At 37.8% G+C, this 23,348-nt stretch overlaps 1 protein-coding gene across 1 annotated transcript in view; it reads right to left on the bottom strand.

Moving 5' to 3' along the window:
• LOC134212024 (protein bunched, class 2/F/G isoform) overlaps positions 1-23,348 on the bottom strand; it is a 540,084-nt gene that overhangs the window by 349,825 nt on the left and 166,911 nt on the right. The window contains exon 4 of the mRNA XM_062689516.1: positions 17,924-18,673. Coding sequence (XP_062545500.1) covers positions 17,924-18,673 — 750 coding nt within the window. The remainder of the gene's footprint in view (positions 1-17,923; positions 18,674-23,348) is intronic.

The raw sequence follows: 23,348 nt of genomic DNA, 5'->3' as shown, positions 1-23,348 counted from the left end.
AGGAATAATGGCATCAAAACGCGATAATCATCTTCAAAACTAATTATTGATGCTAACCATGTCAATCAACGGCAGTTCTGTTACGTCTTTCGAAAGTGTCCAAACTGAAATGGTTACGATTGTTTGTAATAGTTTTTTAAATGTAAATTCCAAACAACTGTGAATTGATGGGCCAGGATAATTCGATGAAAAGGCGAAGGAAAAAATAGGTATGTACTTACTTGGCGTGTAACTTAATTGATAACATCTATTAACGATAACCGTAACGCATTTCTTCATTGTGGTAGCGAACCAGGCTGTCATACTGACCTAATGAAGTGCGTTTCTACACATCCGATAAAAGTATGCGAAAATCATTAACCATAGTGATGAACTCGACAGTACGTACCTGTAACGAAACAAAATAAGAGGAAAGAAAAAAACAGAAATTCTGATTAGCTATGGATTGATTTTTACGAGACGATATTGATGAAATTTTTGATCAAATAACGCGACTTATGAAGAAAACAAACAAAACAAACTCATTCAACATATTTCTTGGGGACATCGAAAAGTCGTCAATCAACTATGAATGCAACAGATGTTGTTTGGAAATGTGTAGATGCAAGCTCTGGGTTCTAGCAATACAACAGAAGGAGATTAACTATTAAACGGATTTTCTAACGGAAAGATACGATTGAGTGAAAGAATCAGTTTGCGTGCGAACTTCAAGTTTCAAATATTTATATTAAAAGTGAACTCAATCAGATGTTCAGCACCACGAACATGTTGAAATTGTTTTCATCGTAACCGGTCGCTATTTTATAAGACAGAGTAACTTAGGAAGCAGACATATATTGTTATCACTGGAATGCTGCAAGCAAACAAATACAGTCAATCTAGATTTATGAGTCAACTATTGAGCACGTGTTCGTCAAAAAGTTTGAATGCCGCTGAATGAATATAGAAAATCAAGAGAAATATATAGAAAAGAAGAACAGGACTAAAGAAGAGGATAAAGTTGTCAATTAGAAAATAAAGAAGAAGAGAAGAAAAGAAAATTCTTTAGGTTAGAGGAAAAATGGAACGACAAATAAGGAAAAGAAAAATGCATTCAGGGCAACGTTCTATAATAAGAATAAGGTGACCACTCAACTGCCTTTTATGAATTCCCAACTGTACCCGATTTTTTTTTCAAATTTGTGATATAATTTTTATCTCTTCATAACAAAAAGGCACCTATAATTGAATTAAAAATAAACGTTAATTATTTACGGTAAATATACACGCTGTGTATCTGCCAATATTTTAGCTTACATATTTTCCATCACTTCACAGCAATGATCGCATATCAGTCCCATATGAATTTTCGTCATTTTCGAGCTGGAATCTGTAACGGTCATATTCATCATAGTATTATCGAATGCATGGGAATGCATTGTATGGGAAAAGTCGCAAATAATTACCCGGATATTTTCATTGTCTTGGATACCAATCAAAGCATTGATAACATGTTGTTTTCTGTCATCACTACCGAGCAGAGCTCGAAGCTTGAGTTTCAAACATTCTGGTTTCAATTCCTTTTCCATTGTACTTCTGACAAGGCCAGATATTTCCTCAAATGGTGCCATGGGTAAATCGGTTCGGAATTTACGTACGAACAAACATACGAATGCACAAAAATCCGGAGGGTTATTTACAAGACATGACCATCTGACGTAAACTACGTAAACTACGTAAAACAAAGCTGGCGTAACTTAAAATATGAAATTGTTGGATACGACAATTTGGAATTTTCACTAAAAAAACAAATAGATACCTCAGTGTGGTGATGCTGCTTTTCTCGTTTTAAATATTTTGAAGCTTATCACGTAAATTTTTAATAGTATAAAATTGATAATCGCTATTTTAATCGTTAATCGATAATCGTAAGATTTTAAACGCTCACATACTTTCGTGGTGATCCTTAATTTTGAAATTTTCGTTTTGTACCCTGTTTTCGAGCCTTCTCCTTAGACGCAGTTTACGTCAAAACTGAATTTTGGCCAATGAATCGACCTTCAACGGTGTCAGTCAGTTGATTATTTTTTAATTCATTAGCTTAGCATAGCTTAGACTGACTGTACACGTCAAGGGTTGCTACTTCGAGAATTCACTATCTCGAAGTAGCAACCCTTGACGTGTTCAGTCAATCCAGAGATCAAGTTGCGGTACAGAATTGCGGTCAGAGATCAAAATAATCGATTGTTATGGAGCCAGTCCTACACTCAGGGCGAAAAATTCTGCTCTTCGATTTTACTCCATCTAAACGTTTTTATAGTCTTTACTAAGTAAGTTCAACTAACAGAGGGATATTTGAATTTTCTAAATGTCATGTCAAACTGTCAAAAAAAATACACGCCACACGCCACTGGAGCGCGCGTACTGAAAATACACTGGAGAGTAGGACAACACTACCACCTTTCTTCGTCGTCAGCCTCACTATGTGAATGTGGGTCATTGAATATTTCTGACCATTGAATCGGCGTGGCGTTTTTTCATTGCGCTGATTGTTGAAGATTTTTATTTTTTCGGAACGTTTTCAAAACTTTAAGGGTAGAATCTTTTTGCCGATTTTGTCACTTCCCGATTTTATCACGTTTTTGACCCGATTTTGCCACCGGCAAAAATTTTGAAAGTTTTAGTCGATCTTTTTATTTTTCTAAATAATACCGCAAATTGCAATAATTTACATGAAATAACTTTCATTGTAAATGGTTTATTATTATAGACTTCTAAGTACCTGGAAGGATTCTGTAAGCATTTTCGACAGGAAATAACGCATACCAATCACGCATTTCAAATTCATAAACTGATTCATATTTGTGAAATGAATAAAAAAAATTAAAATATAAATCGATTTTATCACTTGCCGGAATATTACTGTACCTCAAAATGTGTCTAAGTTTTTCTGATTATTAATTTGGGCAGTTTAAGTTTTCACGGGAAATTCTTTGAAGCTCTTTTAAATGCTAATTGGAATATGCGTAGAATTTTTTTTCCGGAATTCGCATGAACAATTCTTCAGGATTTTTACGGGAAATTGTTCCAAGGATACTGTCCACGGAAAATTGTTCTGAATTTTTGTCAAATATTCTTCGAAATAGAAAATTTTACAAAAAAAACTCTCTGGAATTTTCCCGAGAAATAATTCCGCGGGAGATTTTTCAAGACGTGGATTTCAACAAAAATGCTTGGATTTCGACCAAAAATTGGTTTAGAATTTCCATAGGAAATTATTCGGAATCCGCACGCGTTTTTTAATTCCTATGAAAATTCTTCGGAATTTCCACTAAAATTCTTCAAAACTTCAACGCAATTTTTTTCAAACTTTCACAGAAAACTATTTAAATAAAACTTTTTTTAATAGAAAGTTCTTTGGATTTCTACGGGAATTCCACGGAAAATTGTTTAAAAGGGGGAAGGGTTGTTAGATCGAAAAAAAAAAAAAAATTAGCGGGCAACCGAAATTCATTTTGCCGCAATGGACGTTAGACGAAACGTTTATTAGATAAGAAACGGTTTGGCTGAAAATATCGTTTGCCATGACAGGTTGTTTGGCCGGAATGGTGGTTTCATCGAATAAGTCATCTGGCTAAAAATGCCGCCCGGCTGAAATGCTCGTTTGACAGAAAGGGGCTATTTGGCTGAAAATATCTTTTGGGCAGGCATTGCAATATCATCTGAGCACAGGATATTATCTTTGCTTATGCAAAGATATTATCCCTAATCAAAGAGCACTCTGGAAAGATATTATCATTTGAGCATTCAATGATGATCCAGATAGCCAGCGTGTTTCGGGGTTTGTTCACGTTGCGAGGGCGTTGCTACAACAAAAACAGTGAAAAAATGTTTCTCCATGGCGAACATTGTACTTTGTTTACTGAGCAGATAGATAACTAAGATCGAAATCCCTGAATATCATCAATATCTTTGCTCAGAAGATCGAATGATGGGATAAAATGCAATGCCTGCTTATGGGTCATACGGCCAAAAATATAATTTGCGGAACAGATAATATGGTCGGACCCATTTGACTAAACGGCCTTTTTCGGTCAAATGACCTTTTTGGCCAAACGACTTTTTTGATCATATGACCAGTTCAGCCAAACGACATTTTCGGCCGTATGTCCATTTCGGTCGAATGAGCTTCGATCAAATAACATTAGACCTTGTTGCCTTCGCCGGCGGAAAGGCGTTGCCTTCGTTCGGCGAAAAGCCATTTGTATGAATGCCACTTGGCCGAATAATACGTTGAACCGAAAGCCATCCAGCCAAATTTCATTCGAATGAATTGAACGTTTGTTCGAAACGGCTATTAAGTCGAGCAGAGATGCATTCTGAACAAGAGAACGCGTGTTCGCGTTTGAAAAGGTTATGAACACAGCACACTGTTCAAGAGCACTGATCTACTGTTTTTTGGGCTAGTATAATGGAACACGTGGGCATCTAACGGATAGAAATCAAGCATGCTCGTTTGTTTTTGCATAGTTCCAAATCTAAGAAACTCATGATCGTTTTTGCTTGCGTACCAACCCAGTGCACACTCAACTATGTGCCGAAAAAGACGTTCGCCCCTGAAATGAGACTTGCAAAAACGCTGCTTCTTGTTTTGACTATTTTTCTTCTTTGTATCACCAGGGGCGACTCGTCCATACGTTCTACCTGTTCATGGAACAGGTAACCATTTTTAGGTCAGAAGTAAGAAATTAATGTCTTGGCAATTAATTATTAGGGCAAATAATTTACTCAGTAAATTTTTTAAACAAAGCTTCACGTAATATTTCAAATGATTTTAACATCTAAATATCTAAAGAAACAAACTATTTCGTAGGCAGATCAAGTTAACGCCACATGCTTGGCGTACAGTCAAATTGCAGCTGAATGTGTGTTTCTCCGAAAAACCACACCCCATCACATAGAAAGCTTTTGCCAGTCGTACAATCTATAATGAAAAACCAACAGCAGCGCTGCCAGAAGTCAAATTTTAAGTTTTGCGCCATGACAAATGATTTGAAATAATTTCCTCCTTGGTATGCTCACTCGTTCTCCGCGCGGAGAACCAGCGTGAGCGTTGCCAGCTTTCTCCATTTTCTCACATCATCCTCTTTCGCATGCGAAGCAAGCACTTTTAGTTGCAAGTTCTGCTATGCGCGCAAGAGTCAAACCCGTTCGACGCGCTGCGAGAACAATCAACGACGCGACGCACCTTCGGTTAGACTCGATCGTAGTGTCGGGCTGTGCTTTGCCGAAAGGCGCACCGCGCACGCTTTCGCGCCGATGATTGGAAACAGTTTGTTTTTCTTTTTTCTCGTGATGAATATGCAATGCATCAAGAACAATATTAAATTAATATTTGCGTTTTTAAAAGAGACATTAAATAATGCTTTTTTACGAATACTCAAAATCAATCAACTTAGAGAAAAAGGTATAGTTTTCACTAAATTTGAAAAATTAAATGACTGGAACACATTTCAGCTTCTAAATGTGACTCATTGGTCGTCACAATCTGGGGTCGCATCAAACAATAATAATTGTTTATTGTTGTATTGTTGTTGTATTATTGTTGTATACATAATTATATACTAATTATATACTATAATTATTATACTAATAATGGTTAATAACATTTCTTTCATAGCAACAAAATATGTGAGAGTTTAAATATTAGCGGCGGTGGGACCCGTGTACCCTGAATGGTGAAATGAGCCGATATGAAAGATCTTTATTCTGAGCAATATCCAGTTATTGCCAATTGTTACCAAGTTAGATTTTAGACGATTTGCGAGAGTCTAAAATTTCAAGTGCATCTAAATTTTAATCATTTTTGTAACAAAAGAGAAAAATAAGTCATTTATTGTTTTGTAAATCTTTTCTATTTAAATTGTTTTTTTTTTTAAATTTGGTTAAGTTGTACAAGAAAAGGTTGTAATATTAGATTAAATGTCCAACTTTCATTCGAAACCACTCAGCTTGATGATATTTTTTTTATCAGCATGGTAGAACAGGTGTAGCAAAAGTCCACGAGACGCCCCTGTGTATCACAGTTGACCATAAGTCCTGTGTAAGCTCTTATTAGCACAGTCAAAGTGTTTACAATTCGCGAATTTGTAAACTTGTTCCCATAATATTTTATATACTAGGATATCAGCACATATTTATAAATGTCTAATATTTGGCTGCCCGGCTATTTTGGAATAATCTTCAAAGTGGAAAAATCTTTGTAAAACAAAAACCTATTATAGTGAATACCAATACTTTCACACAAAAGGCTGCTGGATGCATTTGACAGCTCGTGACACCGATTGCCTGACAGCAGATGACGGTACGTTTTTTCCTCTTTATAAGTTCAGGTCATTTGGCTCAAATGATTGCATGGCCTGAGCGTTCGAACACAAATTCTGTTTCGTGGAAATGGTCTTTGGCAGTCCTTTCTGCCAAACAACCATTCTGCCAAATGATGTTTATTTGCCAAAACGACCAGTTCAGTTAAACGACACTTTCGGCCGAATATACATTTCGGCCAAATGGCCCTTTCTGTCAAACGATTATTTCGGCCAAACGGCATCTTCTGCCACATGACCTGTTAGGACAAACCGGACATGGAACTTGCAAGGAGGAAATACTGTAATGTGATCTGCTGCCAGGGAATCGCAGTTCAGTTGAAAGACATTTTCAGCCGTATGTCCCTTGCGATCAAATGACATTTAAGACCAAAAAACTTCATATTCGGCTATACAACAACAACAAATGGTGTTCTGCCAAACGCTGCCTCTTCGTTCAAAAACTTGATTTCCATGAAATTTATTTTTGGATTTAAACAGGAAATTCTTCGGAAACTTCCACTAGAAGTTCATCTTAGTAGCTTTCCAAAATTTCAGAGGAATATTCTATGGAAGTTTTTTCAAGTTTTTACACCGACAATCTGACGTGCATGTGTGTACTCATTTATTCAACCGCAGTACTCCTTTTACAACCATCAATTCCATCTGCATGATTTAATCATCATATGCTTAAAGTGAGTGGAAGAAATGCATAACTGTTTATAAACTTCAGTCATTCTTGAGTAAGTATTGTCCGACAGACTTCTACAATTCCATTGAAGTTCACAAATGGAGCATCTAAATACTTTCATTGATTCGTCGTCTCATAGATTTTTTTTTGGAGCATGGAGGTTTTCATGGTATTTTGCAGTAATCTATGACATGATTCCATTTATCCATTGACTTCCACCTTCCTGACATTTGATAGCAGCGTTCTCATTGTCAGTTCCCAGCACTTCACTGGAACGCTTGGGAACAATGCCGCTACGTCGAATGAGCGTTCCAGTGAAGGATGCTCTGAACCTTTTGGAGGATTGGCTACTAGGACAACGGACGGATACAACATGGCGAGGAAAGGTAAAGATGTATCTCAAGCTTGCAAGATTATGCATGAATGAGAACTACTTTACATTCCGTGGAAGCTTCTACAAACAAACGAAGGGTGCACCTATGGGAAATCCGCTATCACCGTTTTGTGCGAATTATTCATGGCGAATTTGAGGACAACCTAGAGGAACAAGGAGTACTACCTGAGAAGTGGTGGAGATACGTGGACGACATTTTCAGCATCATCAACCGGAAAGATCTACCCAGGATTTTGGAAGCGATAAACAACGTGCATAAAGACATCAAATTCACCCACGAGGAGGAAAAGGAAGGTAAATTACCTTTCTTGGATCTACTGGTTATCAAGGAACAAATGCAACATTAGACTTCGAAATCTACAGGAAGCCCACCAACACCATGAGAGTCATCCCATACACATCAAATCATTCGTATCAGCACAAATGGCAGCTTTTCATCACATGATCCACAGGATGCAGACGATTCCCTGAGCGAAGAAGGAAAAACGAAGGAGCTACAACACATCTTGGAAACAGCGAGGATCAATGGATACAAGGAAAGAACAATACAAGCAATCATCAACAAGAAGCAGAGGAACCTACGGAAAACGAACTGACAACACTAACACCGATCGATGAACCGCTGAAGAGGGTATCGGTCCCCATGATCGACACATCATCACCCACCAGCTACGCCATCGACTGAGGAAATTCGGCATGGATTTAGTATTCTCCAGCAGAAGCAATCAACTGAAGACACTGTTGGGCTCCACAAAGGATAGAGTAGAAATGTTAAATAAGGCCGGGGTTTATCAAATTAATTGTTCACAGTGTGATAAAGTATATGTAGGTCAAACAAAAGATCGTTAGATGTAGGGTTCAAAGAACATATTGCAGAAGTAAGTAAGGCTAAGAGGGAAACTGATAATTGGATTAAATTATGAGTTTAGGTCTAAGGTAGCTGAACATGTATATCAGGAAAATCATTCAATTACGACATCAAACATTAAAATTTTAAGAAATGTCTCTTCTCCGTGGAAACTTGATGTTGCTGAGAGCTTGGAAATCTACCGACAGGTACAAACGCGGTTGTTGAATAAAGATCAAGGAAATGGTAGCTCCTGGCTCTTCAAGTTTATACCTAAGCATTAAGCGCATCAAGCGAGTAGAAATAAGCACCGTAGTAAGATAAGTACCTAGATAAATTATTATACCTACGCATAGTATAAATAGTGTAAGCTGCGATCATTTTCTTCAAGTCGAGTCAAGTACAAGACACTGAAGACGGCCTTACTGTTGAGGTCGAAATACGTATCTGTCAGGATACAATTAAGTGGTGGAATTCAATGGGATTGTTCAAACTCGTCTTATGACAGGTGAAAACATTCCACTAAAAAGCTCAAAATAATTTTCTTATCATTTTAAGATGTTGAAATTATTTGCATCCGCAGTTGTGTGAAATATTTTGAGAGTGTACGTAATGTTTATATGGAACAGCTGTTCAATTTTCCTGCAGCTTGCACCTTCGTCTTCTCGACTTAATCAAAAGAGGTTATAAACTATAGAGAAAGACTGTTGCTGTCGTGGCTGTCCGGAACATGTTTCCTGGCTGGGATAGAGACAATGAAAAAAAAAATCCATATGATTTCACAGTTCTGTATTCAACATTTTTCGGACAGCAGAACAAATAAAACCGAAGCGACAATCTTTCTCTGTAGTTTATAACCTCTTTTACATAACCACATTTCGCAAAACATTGTGATTGTGACAATTTGACATAAGCGATTACTCGATATTTAAATCGGCCGTTTTATATTTTCGGTCAGGGTAGGGAATTTAGATGCACGTCAGTTTGTCAGTGGCTTTAACTTTAAGGTGATTATAGAATGAAACCCGTGGTGAATTTCAAATTCACCACACGTTTATTTTCATACATTTCCAAAAGTCCAAATCTGGTATAATAATTTTCGTATAGTGTCGAAACTCAAATTATGATTGTTCAGCATAACTAAGCAAATGATCTACCATTATTTCAGTCCCATACGCGTTATGGTTCTTTCATCTCGTGCTCTTGAAAAAAATATTGGAAAAGCACGTGGTTTACAAAATGGCCGATTTCTAACTTCATTGTATAATTACCTTAAGCTGTGTGGATATCAATTGGGAAATTCTACGCAAATTCCTTTGAATCTACGGACTTTCCACGGAAAATTCTGTAAACTTCTGCAAATTTGTATCGGCGTGAAAAATCATAGATCAGCGTCGTGACAAATTTTAAACAGCGGCGCACCGATGCAAGAAATGTCGGCGGCAGCGGCGTGGCGCGACGGCGTTCATCTCTACTGTATGTCGGTGCGTAAATTTCTTTTCGTCGATTTATTCGCAACAAGTTGCATTTGACGAGGACAGGATTCCCCATTGTTTTATATTGAAAATTGGCCAAAATACTCTTTTTTGAAATGTACGAGAACCGTTAGTTTTTTTAAAAGGGAAGTAAAAATTCGAGGGGAGGGACATCATTGTTTTATTTTAATTTTTGTATCGGCCTAAATGGTTTCAGAATTTTCGAGAAAAACTTAAACTTCGTATCCTTGTAAATATTTGAAATGTCATCTTTCTGTGTCTCTTTCTTCATGTAATGCCAAATCGCCAATCAGGTTACGATAAGCTTGATTTCGTGGCCTGGCACGTTTGAGGGAGATTTATACCTTTTTTTATCAAACATCATTGTCAATTCTGCAAACTCTGATTTTACGTTTTTGTCTGGATGAGATAACGAGTTTTTCTTCAAATAATTTGAATTGTCTTGTGGAAATTTTGTTCATGAATATAAGCGACCATAATTCCATCATCTTACTAAATTATCATAATAAGTCGGTTCTTTTCAGGGCATCTCATTTTACAAAAGAGAAGGTTGAGCGGAGACCAATATTCTTCAAATTGCAAATCATAATCGCTTGGCGCGTAGCATAAACCTTCCGTTAGTCGCAGAATTACAAGCTCGCGTCAGAGAGAGACGCTGCAAAAATTCATTCGCATGGATGGGGCCAGTAGCAGACAAGTAAAATTTTCTCTCAAGATTCTGATTAGGTTTTGATGCTGTAAGTGATTGGAAAGGATTGAAATTGGATTTTTGCAACGTCAGCTCGACACTTTCGTCAAATGGTGCGAGACAAATCGCATGGTCATCAACGCCGATAAGTGTTCTGCAATTCTTTTTTTAAACATAAGCGCTCTGTGGTTGACTTTTGTTATAAAATTGGACCTACAGGTATTAGATGAGAATCTGTTGTTAAAGATTTGGGTGTGTTATTAGACTCTCAATTGGCTTTCAAGGATAACATCGCCTATATTACCTCGAAAGCGTTCAAAACACTCATATTTTTTTTTCGCATAACAAAGCACTACAATTATATCCAATGTATAATATCGCTCTACTGTGCTTTAGTGAGGTTATTACTAGAATATTCACCTGTTGTCTGGGCTCCCTTTCACCAAAACAGCATAATGCAAATCGAAGCAATACAGCGCAAATTTGTCCGTTTCGCTCTACATCGTATTCCTTGGAATGACCCAAATAATTTACCCAGCTATAAGGCACGCTGCCGACTTATTGGTTTAAATCTGTTAAGTGGTCGTCGAGACGTATCCAAGGCGCTGTTCGTTTCAGATCTTCTACAATCGAGAATTGATTGTCCCGCTTTGCTTTGAAATTGAAATTGATTTATTCTTTGATTAGTTCTCGAGTTATGTAGAAATTTCTGTTTCATTTGTATGAGAGCCCCCCTTTCCTAAGGGGGAGGGGTGACTCGAACCATCTTAAGAACCTTCCCAGGCCCCAAAAACCTCTGCATACAAATTTCACGTCGATCGATTCAGTAGTTCCCGAGTCTATAAGGGTCAGACAAACAGAAATTCATGTTTATGCAAGGTACCCCGCGGCAAGTGGGACCTACCATACCTGGTTCAGCAAAATTGTTATCGCATGCTTAGAAAACAAGGTATTTCATAACTTTAACGACGGATACATCATTATATGCTTTTGTTGTTGAAGTGTAGACGTGTTGGAAGCCATTTATTCAAATACAAAATGACAGAAATAAATTTACTCCTTCAAATGGGGCAAGTGGGACTTATTCATGTTTATATTATCGAACGAAACTAATTTGAGGAATTTAGAATGTTAATATTCTTTCTGAGTCGTAATATTTTCAGATCATGGATGTAGTTTGGTTGCTTGTCAAACTTTTGTTTTTGCAACAAGAAAGGGATTATAATGTTAACAAATATGAAATCAAGACAACAGCCGATCTTCTGTTTAATCGGCAGTTGTCTTGTTCTTCATTAGCTTACTCTTGTACCAAATGTTTTATGTGGAAAGGATAAGCAAATTTTATTCACTTTTCGTATGAAGATTTCTCTGTTTAGAATACAAATTATTACATACATCAATACTCCAAAAGAAATGTTTCAGGCAAATGTTGTTAATTTGCAATAGAACGAAATAGTCAATTTATGTATTAAGCACTTTATTTATCTGAAAATATGTAAATCTGATGTGAAGTTTGAAAATAACAAAACACAAGACAAAACCTGTTGACCCATTGTAGAATAAATAGATGATTTGCAATGTAAACGGAAAAATATCGCATAGTTTTAACCATTGCTTTTTTCTAGCGGAGATAATTTTCAGAGTGTAAAATACACATTTGGTAATAACTTTTTAATAACGAAACGAATGCATCTGACTCAGCTCCATATGATATACGTTTGTCGAAGTTATTTTTTTTTAATAAAAAAACAACAATTTAAAAACAGTTAAAATGGGTCTATCGAAAATGTTGCTCAGATATGTCCCACTCAGAACTCAAGAGCAAGAGAAAATTGCCGCTAAAACTTTTAAATCGTTTTCAATGTCACACAGTTAATTAATTGCTCAAAATATTTACCTTCCACATCAATGATAAATTTAGAATAGTAGTTTGTGCAACTAGTTGCAAAAAGATGATTTTTTCAGCACGAGTTGTACGTTTATCCAACGAGGCTTGCCGAGTTAGATAAATACTACGAGTTTTGCAACAAGTTGCACACGCTATTTTTTGCAATGACGAAAAATGGGCTTATATGATAAATCTTAATATGATAAATCTTTACCAAAATTTTACAATCGAATTTACTCCACATGATCATTCATGCCAATAAATTATGTTGCGGCAGAGAGCAATAAGATTCCATCTTATCGTGCCAAATTGCATTGCTTGAAAAGCTATGAAGCGATGGATGCAATTTCCTTTGGAAAATTGTGATGTTATGTCCAACAAACCATTTCATTTATTACGAGACGTTTAGAGTACACTATTTAAACACTCACCCAAACTAATTCAGCTAAATGTAGTCATGTAACTACTGTCCCAATGTTGGTTTTTCATTATAGCACCCAAATGAGTGCTATAATGAATATTATGCAACCCATTTGAGTTGCATAATGGTCATTAAAGCACCCATTCTGTTGGTATGGAAAAGTAGGCCGTTTTATCACTGAAATGACAACTGTAAACCAGGTTTTATGATCAGGAATTGCAAAAATGATATTTCTCTTGAAAATCCATTGAATTAAAATAAAACTAATTGCTTTTCCCGGTAGTTACTTACCGCGTGTTTTCGCTTGCCCCGGGGTACCTTTTATAGATTTGGAAATATTGTTATCTGTTGATATAAAAGAAGAGGAGGTTTTGCGCCCGTTTGAGGAAGATTCCATGAATAATTCAACTAAAACGGGATTTTCCCTGCTCCAAATAAAGAAAGATAAAGAAAGGCGCAATATTGAAAATAAATCGTGTTTTTCTTTATAAAAGAAAGCTGATTCGAGAAGAAACGTCTTCAAAGTAGAAAACACAATCGTTTAGTGAAGACAGAAAGATCAATCGCAACGTAGGCCTTATGTAGTTCAACGTCTACTATGTGGTCGTGTCTTGTGCACAACCTTTCTGTTTTTTTTAAAATCAAATTTTGCATAACAAGTTTGGCGACTTGCCCAAATAAAATTCAATTTAATAGCAGTCAAGCAAAGCAAAAAAAGCTTGAAAAATTGATTATCATTTTTTCATATCTATTATCATAAGTAAACAATATTTGTCTCAGAAGCTTCGTAGGAAAACATATAATTATTACGCTTTTCGACTGAGATCAACCAAGACGGTTATTCGTGTTCGTGAAATACTGGATATTGAACTTATCCCTCCCTAACGGCTTGCTGTCCAGCAGGCTCGTACACGATAACAACTCTAATCTCCTCCAAATTAAACAAACCATAATTGTAAAAATCAAGGGTCATCCACCTAGCGGTGATGGAGCCTTTCTCGTGTGTTATAAAAATAGTATTTTAGCCATAGCCCATAACTTCTGAGCACATAGTTCGATCTGGCCAATTATCAATAGGAAACAATGGGACAGGATTCTGCGTCGAATGCAATTTTTTGCGAGCAAATCGATTAAGGATAAGTGCTTGAACAATGAGTGAGTTTTGGCGGGTTTTGCACACACACATACACACACGCATACAGACATCACTTTAAATCATCGAGCTGAGTCGATCGGTATATAACACTATGGGTCTCCGAGCCTCCTATAAAAAGTTCGTTTTTGGAGCGAACATATAGCCTTTACGTATACTTTGTATACGAGAAAGGCAAAATGATTTTGCTTAATTTTTGTCGTCCTTCGCACCAGTTGGCCAATCCCATAAGAAAAACAATGGGATTTTACATAATAGGAACCAAAATTAAGAATAGTGCCACAACTGGCACGCTCGTGTGTTGGCTTGACAAATGGATTGCGTCTAAAACAAGCGACAAAAGAGAACCAACGACAAAGCTTTGTTTTTGTCGGAAATAATAATGACAAAGATCCGAAATATTTTAAAAGAAGGCAATTTTGTTGTTCGAGAAATCTAAAACAACAAAAGCTACAGTAGCTAAAAATACTGTTTTTTGAGGTGCGCCCTAATCCAATTAGGTAAAATTGCTCTAAATCAGCCAACTTAAGAGCTACAGAAAAAGCTTTTTAGCAAAATTTATTGGAATAAGCCGCGCTACAACTTTGTAGAACATAACATGTCAGTATTCTGAGAAATAAAAAAAATATTTTTAAATTTTTTTGTGCTATGGGCCACCCTATTTTTTGGTAGCACCATAATGATGGCCTTACTATTTCGAACAATTTTGTAGAACAACAGTTTTTTCTAAAAAATATAGTTTCGGCATAAAATGCATCTTTCCGCGTAAAACTGTATCCTGGACCATAGTTTCAAAGAAGGAGAAATTACTATGAAACAATATTATGAGTGTCTAGATAGTTTTGTTAGAGATAAAGCAGATTGTTGATTTTGGAAATGAATAAAACTTGCATTGCGCGAGACAGAGTTGTCCCAAACAGTTGGCAAAAAAAATGCCTTTTTATTTTTCACTATTTTTAAAATGCATTCAATGAGTGCAAATAATAGATGGATTAAGGTTTTCTAAATGTCACTTCGAGCATTGATGTATTTGATGTGCGGTTTGCACCATTTTGACAGATCGATGTGATATTTAGAAAACCTAAAAATCCATCTACTAGTTGTACTTACGGAATGAATTTTAGTTCATTGTTAAAAATTGTGTAATTTTGATCTTATTGATTTTGACCTTTTTCCCTTTCGATCTTTTGTCCTTTCGACCTTTTATCCCGTTCGACCTTTTATCCCTTTCGACTTTTTGTCCTTTTCGACCATTTGTCCCTTAGACCTTTTGTCTCTCGACTTTTTGTCCTTTCGACCTTATGTCTTTCGACCTTTTGTCCCTAACCCAACAAATGTATCGTTTTAAATGCTAGTTTTTTTTAAATAATGGTAATATTTTTCTATAATATTTTTCATTCGGGTTCAAGAGGTGATCAGATGTCAAGATGCATGAGAGTGAGTGAGATCCTGCTATCGTTATGTCTTTCAGTGTGGTGGAAAACAACAAAATTATCGGAAAATATTGGCAATTATGGAGACACTGAGATTTTATCGATATTGCGAATACTGTGGTCAGAGTGAGATTGTTAACTTCTTCCGCTCACTATAAGACCGTCTTGAATAAACAATTTAAGCTGAATAAGCTAGTTTTTTAGCTGAAGAAGGCAAGTTTTGGCTGTATAAACGCTTCTCAATGTTTGTTGGGGTTGCCCGTCATTTGAAACGGGAAGCAACTTTTCTGTTCTCATCAGTTACAACATGCGCCAATTTTCCTTCAATTTTGTACGTGCTAAGATTTTATACAGGTTTTGCCAGTTTGTCTTGCACCAAAGGCGTAGAATTGTCCATCCAGAGATGGAAAATTGAAAAATTTTAGTTGAAATTTTGATCTATTTGATGCTTAAACAGAATTGTAAGAAAATCTTAATCCTACAAGCTCAGTTTAAGTAAAATCTATAAAATGTAGAAAAGCTCATCTATGTAAGTGTAAGACCTATTCAGCGTTAACTGATAAAATTAGTTAGACAAAAAGGTTAAGATAGGCAAATTTTTGTCGAAGTTCAAATCATCATAACTTTGCGTAGAGTGATCCGATTCTGGTAAAACCGAGACCATCGGACGCGGAAACTCTTCTAGTATACTTCCTATGAAAAACTTGAGATTGTCCCTTGGCCACCGGGTTTTTTGAGGTCATGTGAAAAATGCATTTTTTCTTCTGCTTGTCATTTTATGTGCCGTTCACTACCATCATGTTTTATGCTTCCCCCAGAAACTAGAACTATTATACTGACCAATGCTGGTTGCAGATCGAAAATCCGTTGGGTATACGCAGAGATATGGCCATTTTCGTGAAAACGGTGCGAAATTGGCCATATATCTTAAACAAATGTCATTTTCGCAGAACACCCGGAACCTGTTACAAATTGGCCAGAGAGTCTTACAGTCCTCAAAATGTATCTGCAATAACGATCCTATATTCATCGTCTTGGGAAAACATGAATTTTGACACCCATGTATGCATGGTTCCAGATGGTGCCGAAACCGGCTCCTCCTGGAAGGCCCCTGGAACCTGCTGTAAGAGTGGCTGTAGACACTATCATTCTGGAAATGTTTCTGTAATCATCGTCTTGCCAGGCCATGAAGTTGGGTACTAATATTCGCATTATTCTGATCTGTTATCATTTTATAATGTTCCCGGGACCGTTTTTACGGAAATGGCCATATCTCTGAGTAGTTTTCATAGATTCTCAATCTACAGCAACCATTGGTCGGCATATTAGTTCTAGTTTTTGGAGAAAGCATAAAACACAATGAAAGTGAACGTCACATAACATGATAAGCATTGGAAGAAATGCATCTTGAACACGCCCTTGGAAAACCCGGAACATCTCCGGTGGCCAAGGACCAACCTTAGGTTTTGTAGAGGAACAATATACTAGAAGAGTGTCCGCTTCTGATGGTCCTGGTTTTATCAAAATCGGATTATGTTACGCAAAGTTATGCTGATTTGAATTTCGACATAATTTTACCTATCTCAACCTTTTTGTCTAACCCCTGTCCCCTGTACATCGAAAAAATATGGTGAAAACAACATCATTTTTGTGAAATAAAAAGTTTAGAAAAATATTGTTTAGCAGTTTATAATTATTTTAAGTACTCTGAAATGAATCGTGTTCTATTGGAGCAAAACACTTTGTTACTAAAGTTGTCATGATCAAAGTGCTTTCCAATTCATCAGATGCTGAGTTTCTCCTTTCTTGTTCAATATTGTATCACATTAGTAATATAATGAAGTCATCAAACGTTTTTGCTGCTATGAATAATTTACAATACCAACTTTATTAAACTATCAACTATATAGATTCTAACTAAAACTAAGCTATTCCAAACTATTTGTAAGAAGTTTTTCGCACCAACATATTGTTTACGCATTGCTTCAACAATAACACGTCTCCACCTCTTGTTCATACATAGGAATGACATAGAAAAAAAATGAATCAAAGGAACGCCATCAGACGAAGTGTTGCGTGTTGAATTGGATTGTAACATTGTTGCACGCAAGCCGTCGATTAAGTCCTCCACCTATCTAAAAAAAACGACTATCTAAACTATGCGCTACTCGCTTCAACTATGGATTTCTAGAAGGGTAGGGGTATCTGATGATTAGCACACAAGGGAAAATCAAAAACGGGAAATCACTTCCCTATCGCAATCGTTATCATCAATCTGGTATGCATATTTGAACCATTCGTTTAGTATAACTCTATTCGATAGTTTCGTGTCATCTTCGATTAGTACAAGACAAAAAATCAACTCTAAAAACATCAACATGTCAGTTCAAAAAGTCACTCCAACTAACGGTAATGTATGTGAAACGAGTACAATTGGAACTTGAGAACGCAGACATTGGGTAAAAAACAAAACACAACCAAAAAGGTTCAAAACAAATGTCTGACTATTGCGACGAGAAAAATGGCATAACAAAAAAAAAATTACAAAAAAAAATTGGAACTTGCTCCAACCTTGGATGGTCTCCGGCGACTGCGTGCAGGAACGACGGTGACGGAGCTCGACTGACCCGGGTACTGTTTGGTATGCTTATCGAGTGGCCAATTGCGTTGAGCAGTTTCGGAGGCGATCCGTGGTGGAACAGCTGGTGGGACGGACTGTTTCGGCCCGAGCCCGGATTGGACTGAAACCCACCGGGTATGCCCGCAATGCCACCTCCATGCGGTGGGTAATCCGATTCGACGTGGATGTTCACTAAGCTTCCGGCGTTGCTGAGACTTCCGGATCCGGTCGAGCCACCGTACCCACCGAATTCCTCCTTGATTAAGTCTTGAACACACTTGTGCGGGTGCTTGGCCGTACAGCTGGCGATGCTGTGGCTGTTGCCGCCGCCCTTCAAAAAGTTGAAAGCACTTTTGCAAAGCGATTCATCCTGGTGCTGGGTCTCCGGATGGGTTGACGAGGTCGCAGCCGCGCCAAAGCGCGAACCTCCGATCGACGATGGACGCATCACGTTCTGGATGGACCGCCCGAGGGCAATGTCGGTGTAGATGGTGTTCTTGTAAGTACTACTACTAGCGCTACTATTGGGAATTCTAGTTCGATCTAGCGGGATATTTTGCTGCAGGTCTCGCTGGAGACTACTGGTCAACGACAGTGGCAGGTGTTGCCGGGCGCCAGTCTGATTATCGGCCATCGAATCGTGCACAGTCCAATCGGTTGATACCGCCGAGGCCGCCGCTGCCGGTTGTATCCGGCCCGAGCTGATCAATAGAAAACGGTCAAGAAATGTTGGAATCAATGTCGAGGTAGTGACCTGTCGCTGTGTAAACGCTAGGCTGTGGATTTGTTTTGTTGGCTTACATACTAAATCGTCAAGGAGGTTAACAAACGAAACAAATGGAAACTGAAACGGAGGTTAACGGAATGAAATGAAGCCACGAATGTCCCTTTTCCGTTTTTTTTGTTGGCACGGGCTTACTGTGAGTGCGAGTTACACGGCGGTTTCAAGCAATGCACCCTCAACCGGCGAACAGCATTCTGTTAATACTGGTCTAGAATTCTGGAAAGAATAATTTCTTCTGCAGTTGTCGATGAAATTGAACTTCACCTATACTTTGCCTTATATTAAATTCCTTGGCCCTAACTCCGGTGCTAGTTCAGCATAAGCAAACATAAAATGAAAGTAAGAAAGGCATTATAACGATAGCAAAAGAGGATAACAAACGAGAACATACAGAGAATATTTTAGGTTGTAAATGGTTTGGAACTTCGTTCTGGAAACAGAGGAGGACAAGCATTGTTCGGAAAGATATGATTCGACAAAACTTGGGGTACGGATTGTGTGATGGAAACAAGTTACTTTGAATGAGTTGCGTATGAGTCGATTATGTTATTGGCATGAGTGATGAGATGGACGCGATATGGAACTGATGTTCAACGACAGTGAATATAGAATCGGATAAGGCGTGTCTTAAGTTTCTTATTGACCGTTTTTGTTGGCTTCAATTTAGTTTAACATAAATAGATTTCCAGTTATACATATTGGAATCACAGACGTTCCGATATTTCCTAAATATCAGAACATTGATATATTTGTTTCGATGCCCGATGTTTTTTGTACCTACTGATATTTTGCTTTAAATATAACGGCCACTTTAAATAAAAAAAAAAGAACACAGAAATAGCAACGGGATAGCATAATAATTTGTTAAATTATTGTATAGGTTCATGCTGGTTTCAAAATGGTTTTCTGCGTCGTTTTTCGTAATTTTGACAGGCAACGCGACGGAGGCGTTTTGAACGTGACGTTGAAGATCTCCCGAAATTCCACAAGAATTTCTCTAGAATCTCCGCGGCAGATTCTCCATATTTCCACGAAACATTCTTTTAAATTTCCACGGGAAGTTCCCTCGATTTCCAGGCTGGTTCTCTCGAAGTTGCACGGAAAGTTTTTCTGAATTTCCACGAGGAATTCTCCCAAATTTCCATTTTTATTAAATTTCGTAGTGAATTCTCCTAAATTACCACAATGCAAAATTCCTAAATTCCCACGGGAAATTTTTCGAAAGTTTTCCGACTTTTTAAAGAAAGTTCTTCCGAATTTCCACAAAAAAAAATCCCGAATTTTCATGAAATTTTTTTCCGAATTTCCATGCGATTTTTTTTTCGAATTTTCATGGGTAACTGTTATGAAATTCAACGGAAAATGCTTTTGAAATTCCAAGAAAAAATCTTTCGAATTCCCACGAGAAATGCTTTCAAATTTCCACGAGAAATTCTTCAAAATGTCTTTGGGATATTCTTCCGAACTTCCAAGGGTTTTATTCTCGAATTTTCAGGAGAAATTTTTCTAAATTTTGTATTTGTTTTTCTTTCGATTTCGATTACCACGAAAAAATATATCTAATTTCCACGAACAATTCTTTCGATTTTCGAGGTATTTTTCAAATTTTCATGGGAAGTTTATTAGAATTTCCACGAGGAATATTGTCGAATTTCCACAAGAAATTCATGAGGAAAAAATTTCCTGCGAATTTCCCCAAAAAAATCTTCCGAATTCCCACAAGAAATTCTTCCGAATTCCCACGTAAAATGTTTCCCGCTTTCCCCCAGAAAGTTCTACCAAATTAAACAGGAAATTATTCCGAACTTCGAAGAAAAATTCTGACATTTTTTTCTTGGAAATTCTAACAAATTTCGATGGAAGATTCTTCCAATATTTCATGAGATATGCTTTCGAATTTCCATAGAAAACTTCTTTGAATTGAGCAGTTCCAGGCGAAACCAACAATAAAATGGTGAAATTTGGCACGAGCCACTTGGTTTTGGGCGAGGTTTTGCAATCGTGTTCAGTATAACATCATACGTATTTTGACATAAGGAATTATTGCTTGGACTCAAGAGTAGCTTTTATTAAGGGCTTTTGTATTTTTGATACAGCAATTTAAGGATAACAGTAACAGTAATGAATAATTTTCAGAAAAATCACATATTATGACCAGTGTTGTAAAATGTCATTTGCATTCTTTTTTATAATTTTCCCAGAACTTTTTTTGTTTTAGTAACGTTTTTTTTTCAATTAAAATACATGTTTTTCAGAGTATTTCTTTTTGGCTTTCGGACGTTCGTCGAATGGCATCTAGTCGAAAGGACATTTGGTCGAAGCGGTTCTCAACCTGGGGTACATGTACCCCTGGGGATACCTTCGCTGGCCCTAGGGGGTACCTCGAACAAAAATTCGTAATAACGGACGTATTGCAATTCTAATCGAAATTTATTGATAAAGTCTTGATAAGCTTGAAAACCTCTTTTCAAGAGGCTTGAAAGCCTCCATTCAAGAGGCTTGGAAGCCTCCATTCAAGAGGCTTGGAAGCCTCCATTCAAGAGGTTTGGAAGCCTCCATTCAAGAGGTTTGGAAGCCTCCATTCAAGAGGTTTGGAAGCCTCCATTCAAAAGGTTTGGAAGCCTCCTTTCAAGAGGCCTGGAAGCCTCCTTTCAAGAGGCCTGGAAGCCTCCTTTCAAGAGGCCTGGGAGCCTCCTTTCAAGAGGCCTGGAAGCCTCCTTTCAAGAGGCCTGGAAGCCTCCTTTCAAGAGGCCTGGAAGCCTCCTTTCAAGAGGCCTGGAAGCCTCCTTTCAAGAGGCCTGGAAGCTTCCTTTCAAGAGGCCTGGAAGCCTCCTTTCAAGAGGCCTGGAAGCCTCCTTTCAAGAGGCCTGGAAGCCTCCTTTCAAGAGGCCTGGAAGCCTCCTTTCAAGAGGCCTGGAAGCCTCCTTTCAAGAGGCCTGGAAGCCTCCTTTCAAGAGGCCTGGAAGCCTCCTTTCAAGAGGCCTGGAAGCCTCCTTTCAAGAGGCCTGGAAGCCTCCTTTCAAGAGGCCTGGAAGCCTCCTTTCAAGAGGCCTGGAAGCCTCCTTTCAAGAGGCCTGGAAGCATCCTTTCAAGAGGCCTGGAAGCCTCCTTTCAAGAGGCCTGGAAGCCTCCTTTCAAGAGGCCTGGAAGCCTCCCTTCAAGAGGCCTGGAAGCCTCCCTTCAAGAGGCCTGGAAGCCTCCCTTCAAGAGGCCTGGAAGCCTCCCTTCAAGAGGCCTGGAAGCCTCCCTTCAAGAGGCCTGGAAGCCTCCCTTCAAGAGGCCTGGAAGCTTCCTTTCAAGAGGCATGGAAACCTCCTTTCAAGAGGCCTGGAAGCCTCCTTACAAGAGGCCTGGAAGCCTCCTTACAAGATAGGAAGTCTCCTTACATTAATAGGATCAAACGCCGCTATTGAAGAGGCTAGGAAGCCTCTCTACAAGAGGTTCAGAAGCCTTTTACCAAGAGCTCCGGAAGCCTGCTTTCAAGAGGCCTGGAAGACTTTTTTCAAGAGACTCGGAAATTTCGTTTAAAGAGGACTGGAAGCCTCCTTTCAAGAGGCGCGCAAGGCTCGTTTTAAGAGGGTCGAAAGCATTCTTTCAAAAAGCTCAGAAGGCTCCTTACAAGAGATTCGGAAGGCTCTTTGCAAGAGGTTCAGAAAGCTCTTTACAAAAGGATCGGGAACTTTCTTTCAAGTGGCTCGTAAGGCTCTTTTAGAGAGGCTTGGAAGCTTTCTTTTAAGAGACCCGGAAGCCCACTTTCAAGAGGTTCGGAAGCTTCATTTTAGGAGGGTTCGGAAGGCTCCATTCAAGTGGCTCGAAAGGTTCCTTTCAGAAGACTTGGAAAGCTCCTTTCAATAAGATCGGAAGCCTCCCTTCAAGAAGCTCGGAATTCTACCTTAAAGAGGCTCGGAATCGTACTTTCAAGAGGCTGAGAAGTACATTCAAGAGGTTGAGAACCGCTGATTTAGTCGAATGGATATTTAGTCGAAAGAACATTTAGTCGAATAGAAATTTGACGGAATGCTGAAAGTGAATTTCAGTCGGTAATAAATATTTTAGTAAAATTGATAATATTAGTCAATAGATTTTGGATTAAATAATCCACAAGATTACAAGATACATGCATGAATTGTTCAGTGATCGTGAGGAAGTTCAATCAGTAGCGTACGAAAGCTAATGAGGATTTTCACCTGATCAAACGGAAACTATTGGAGACCCTGGTGGATTATAGAAAGATTGAAAACTTTTTATTTTATTTTTTGATTTTTTAGGATTTTTGGGATTTTTTTAGCAAGACTACCTAAATAATCTCTTGAATTTCTTCTGGAGTTCTAATGCAAATTCTTTGGAATTATCAATGGAAAATCTTAGAAATTTCTAAAGAAATTCTTGAAAATTTCCACGAGAAAATATTTGAGTTTCGCACCAAAAATTCTTTTAAAAAAATGTTAGGAAGCTTTTGTAATTTTTATTTTTCAAATTTATTCGAAATTTTTACGAGAAATTCGCCAAAATTTCAACCTTAAATTCTCAATAATTTTCACCGAAAACAATTCGGAAAATTCTCCAAAGTTGAAAAAGAAATTTAAAAATAT

This window comes from Armigeres subalbatus, chromosome 2 (assembly GCF_024139115.2).
Source record: "Armigeres subalbatus isolate Guangzhou_Male chromosome 2, GZ_Asu_2, whole genome shotgun sequence".
Lineage (NCBI taxonomy): Eukaryota > Metazoa > Arthropoda > Insecta > Diptera > Culicidae > Armigeres > Armigeres subalbatus.
The sequence above is the reverse complement of the archived record's forward strand: the minus strand, read 5'-3'. Positions and strand labels throughout refer to the sequence as shown.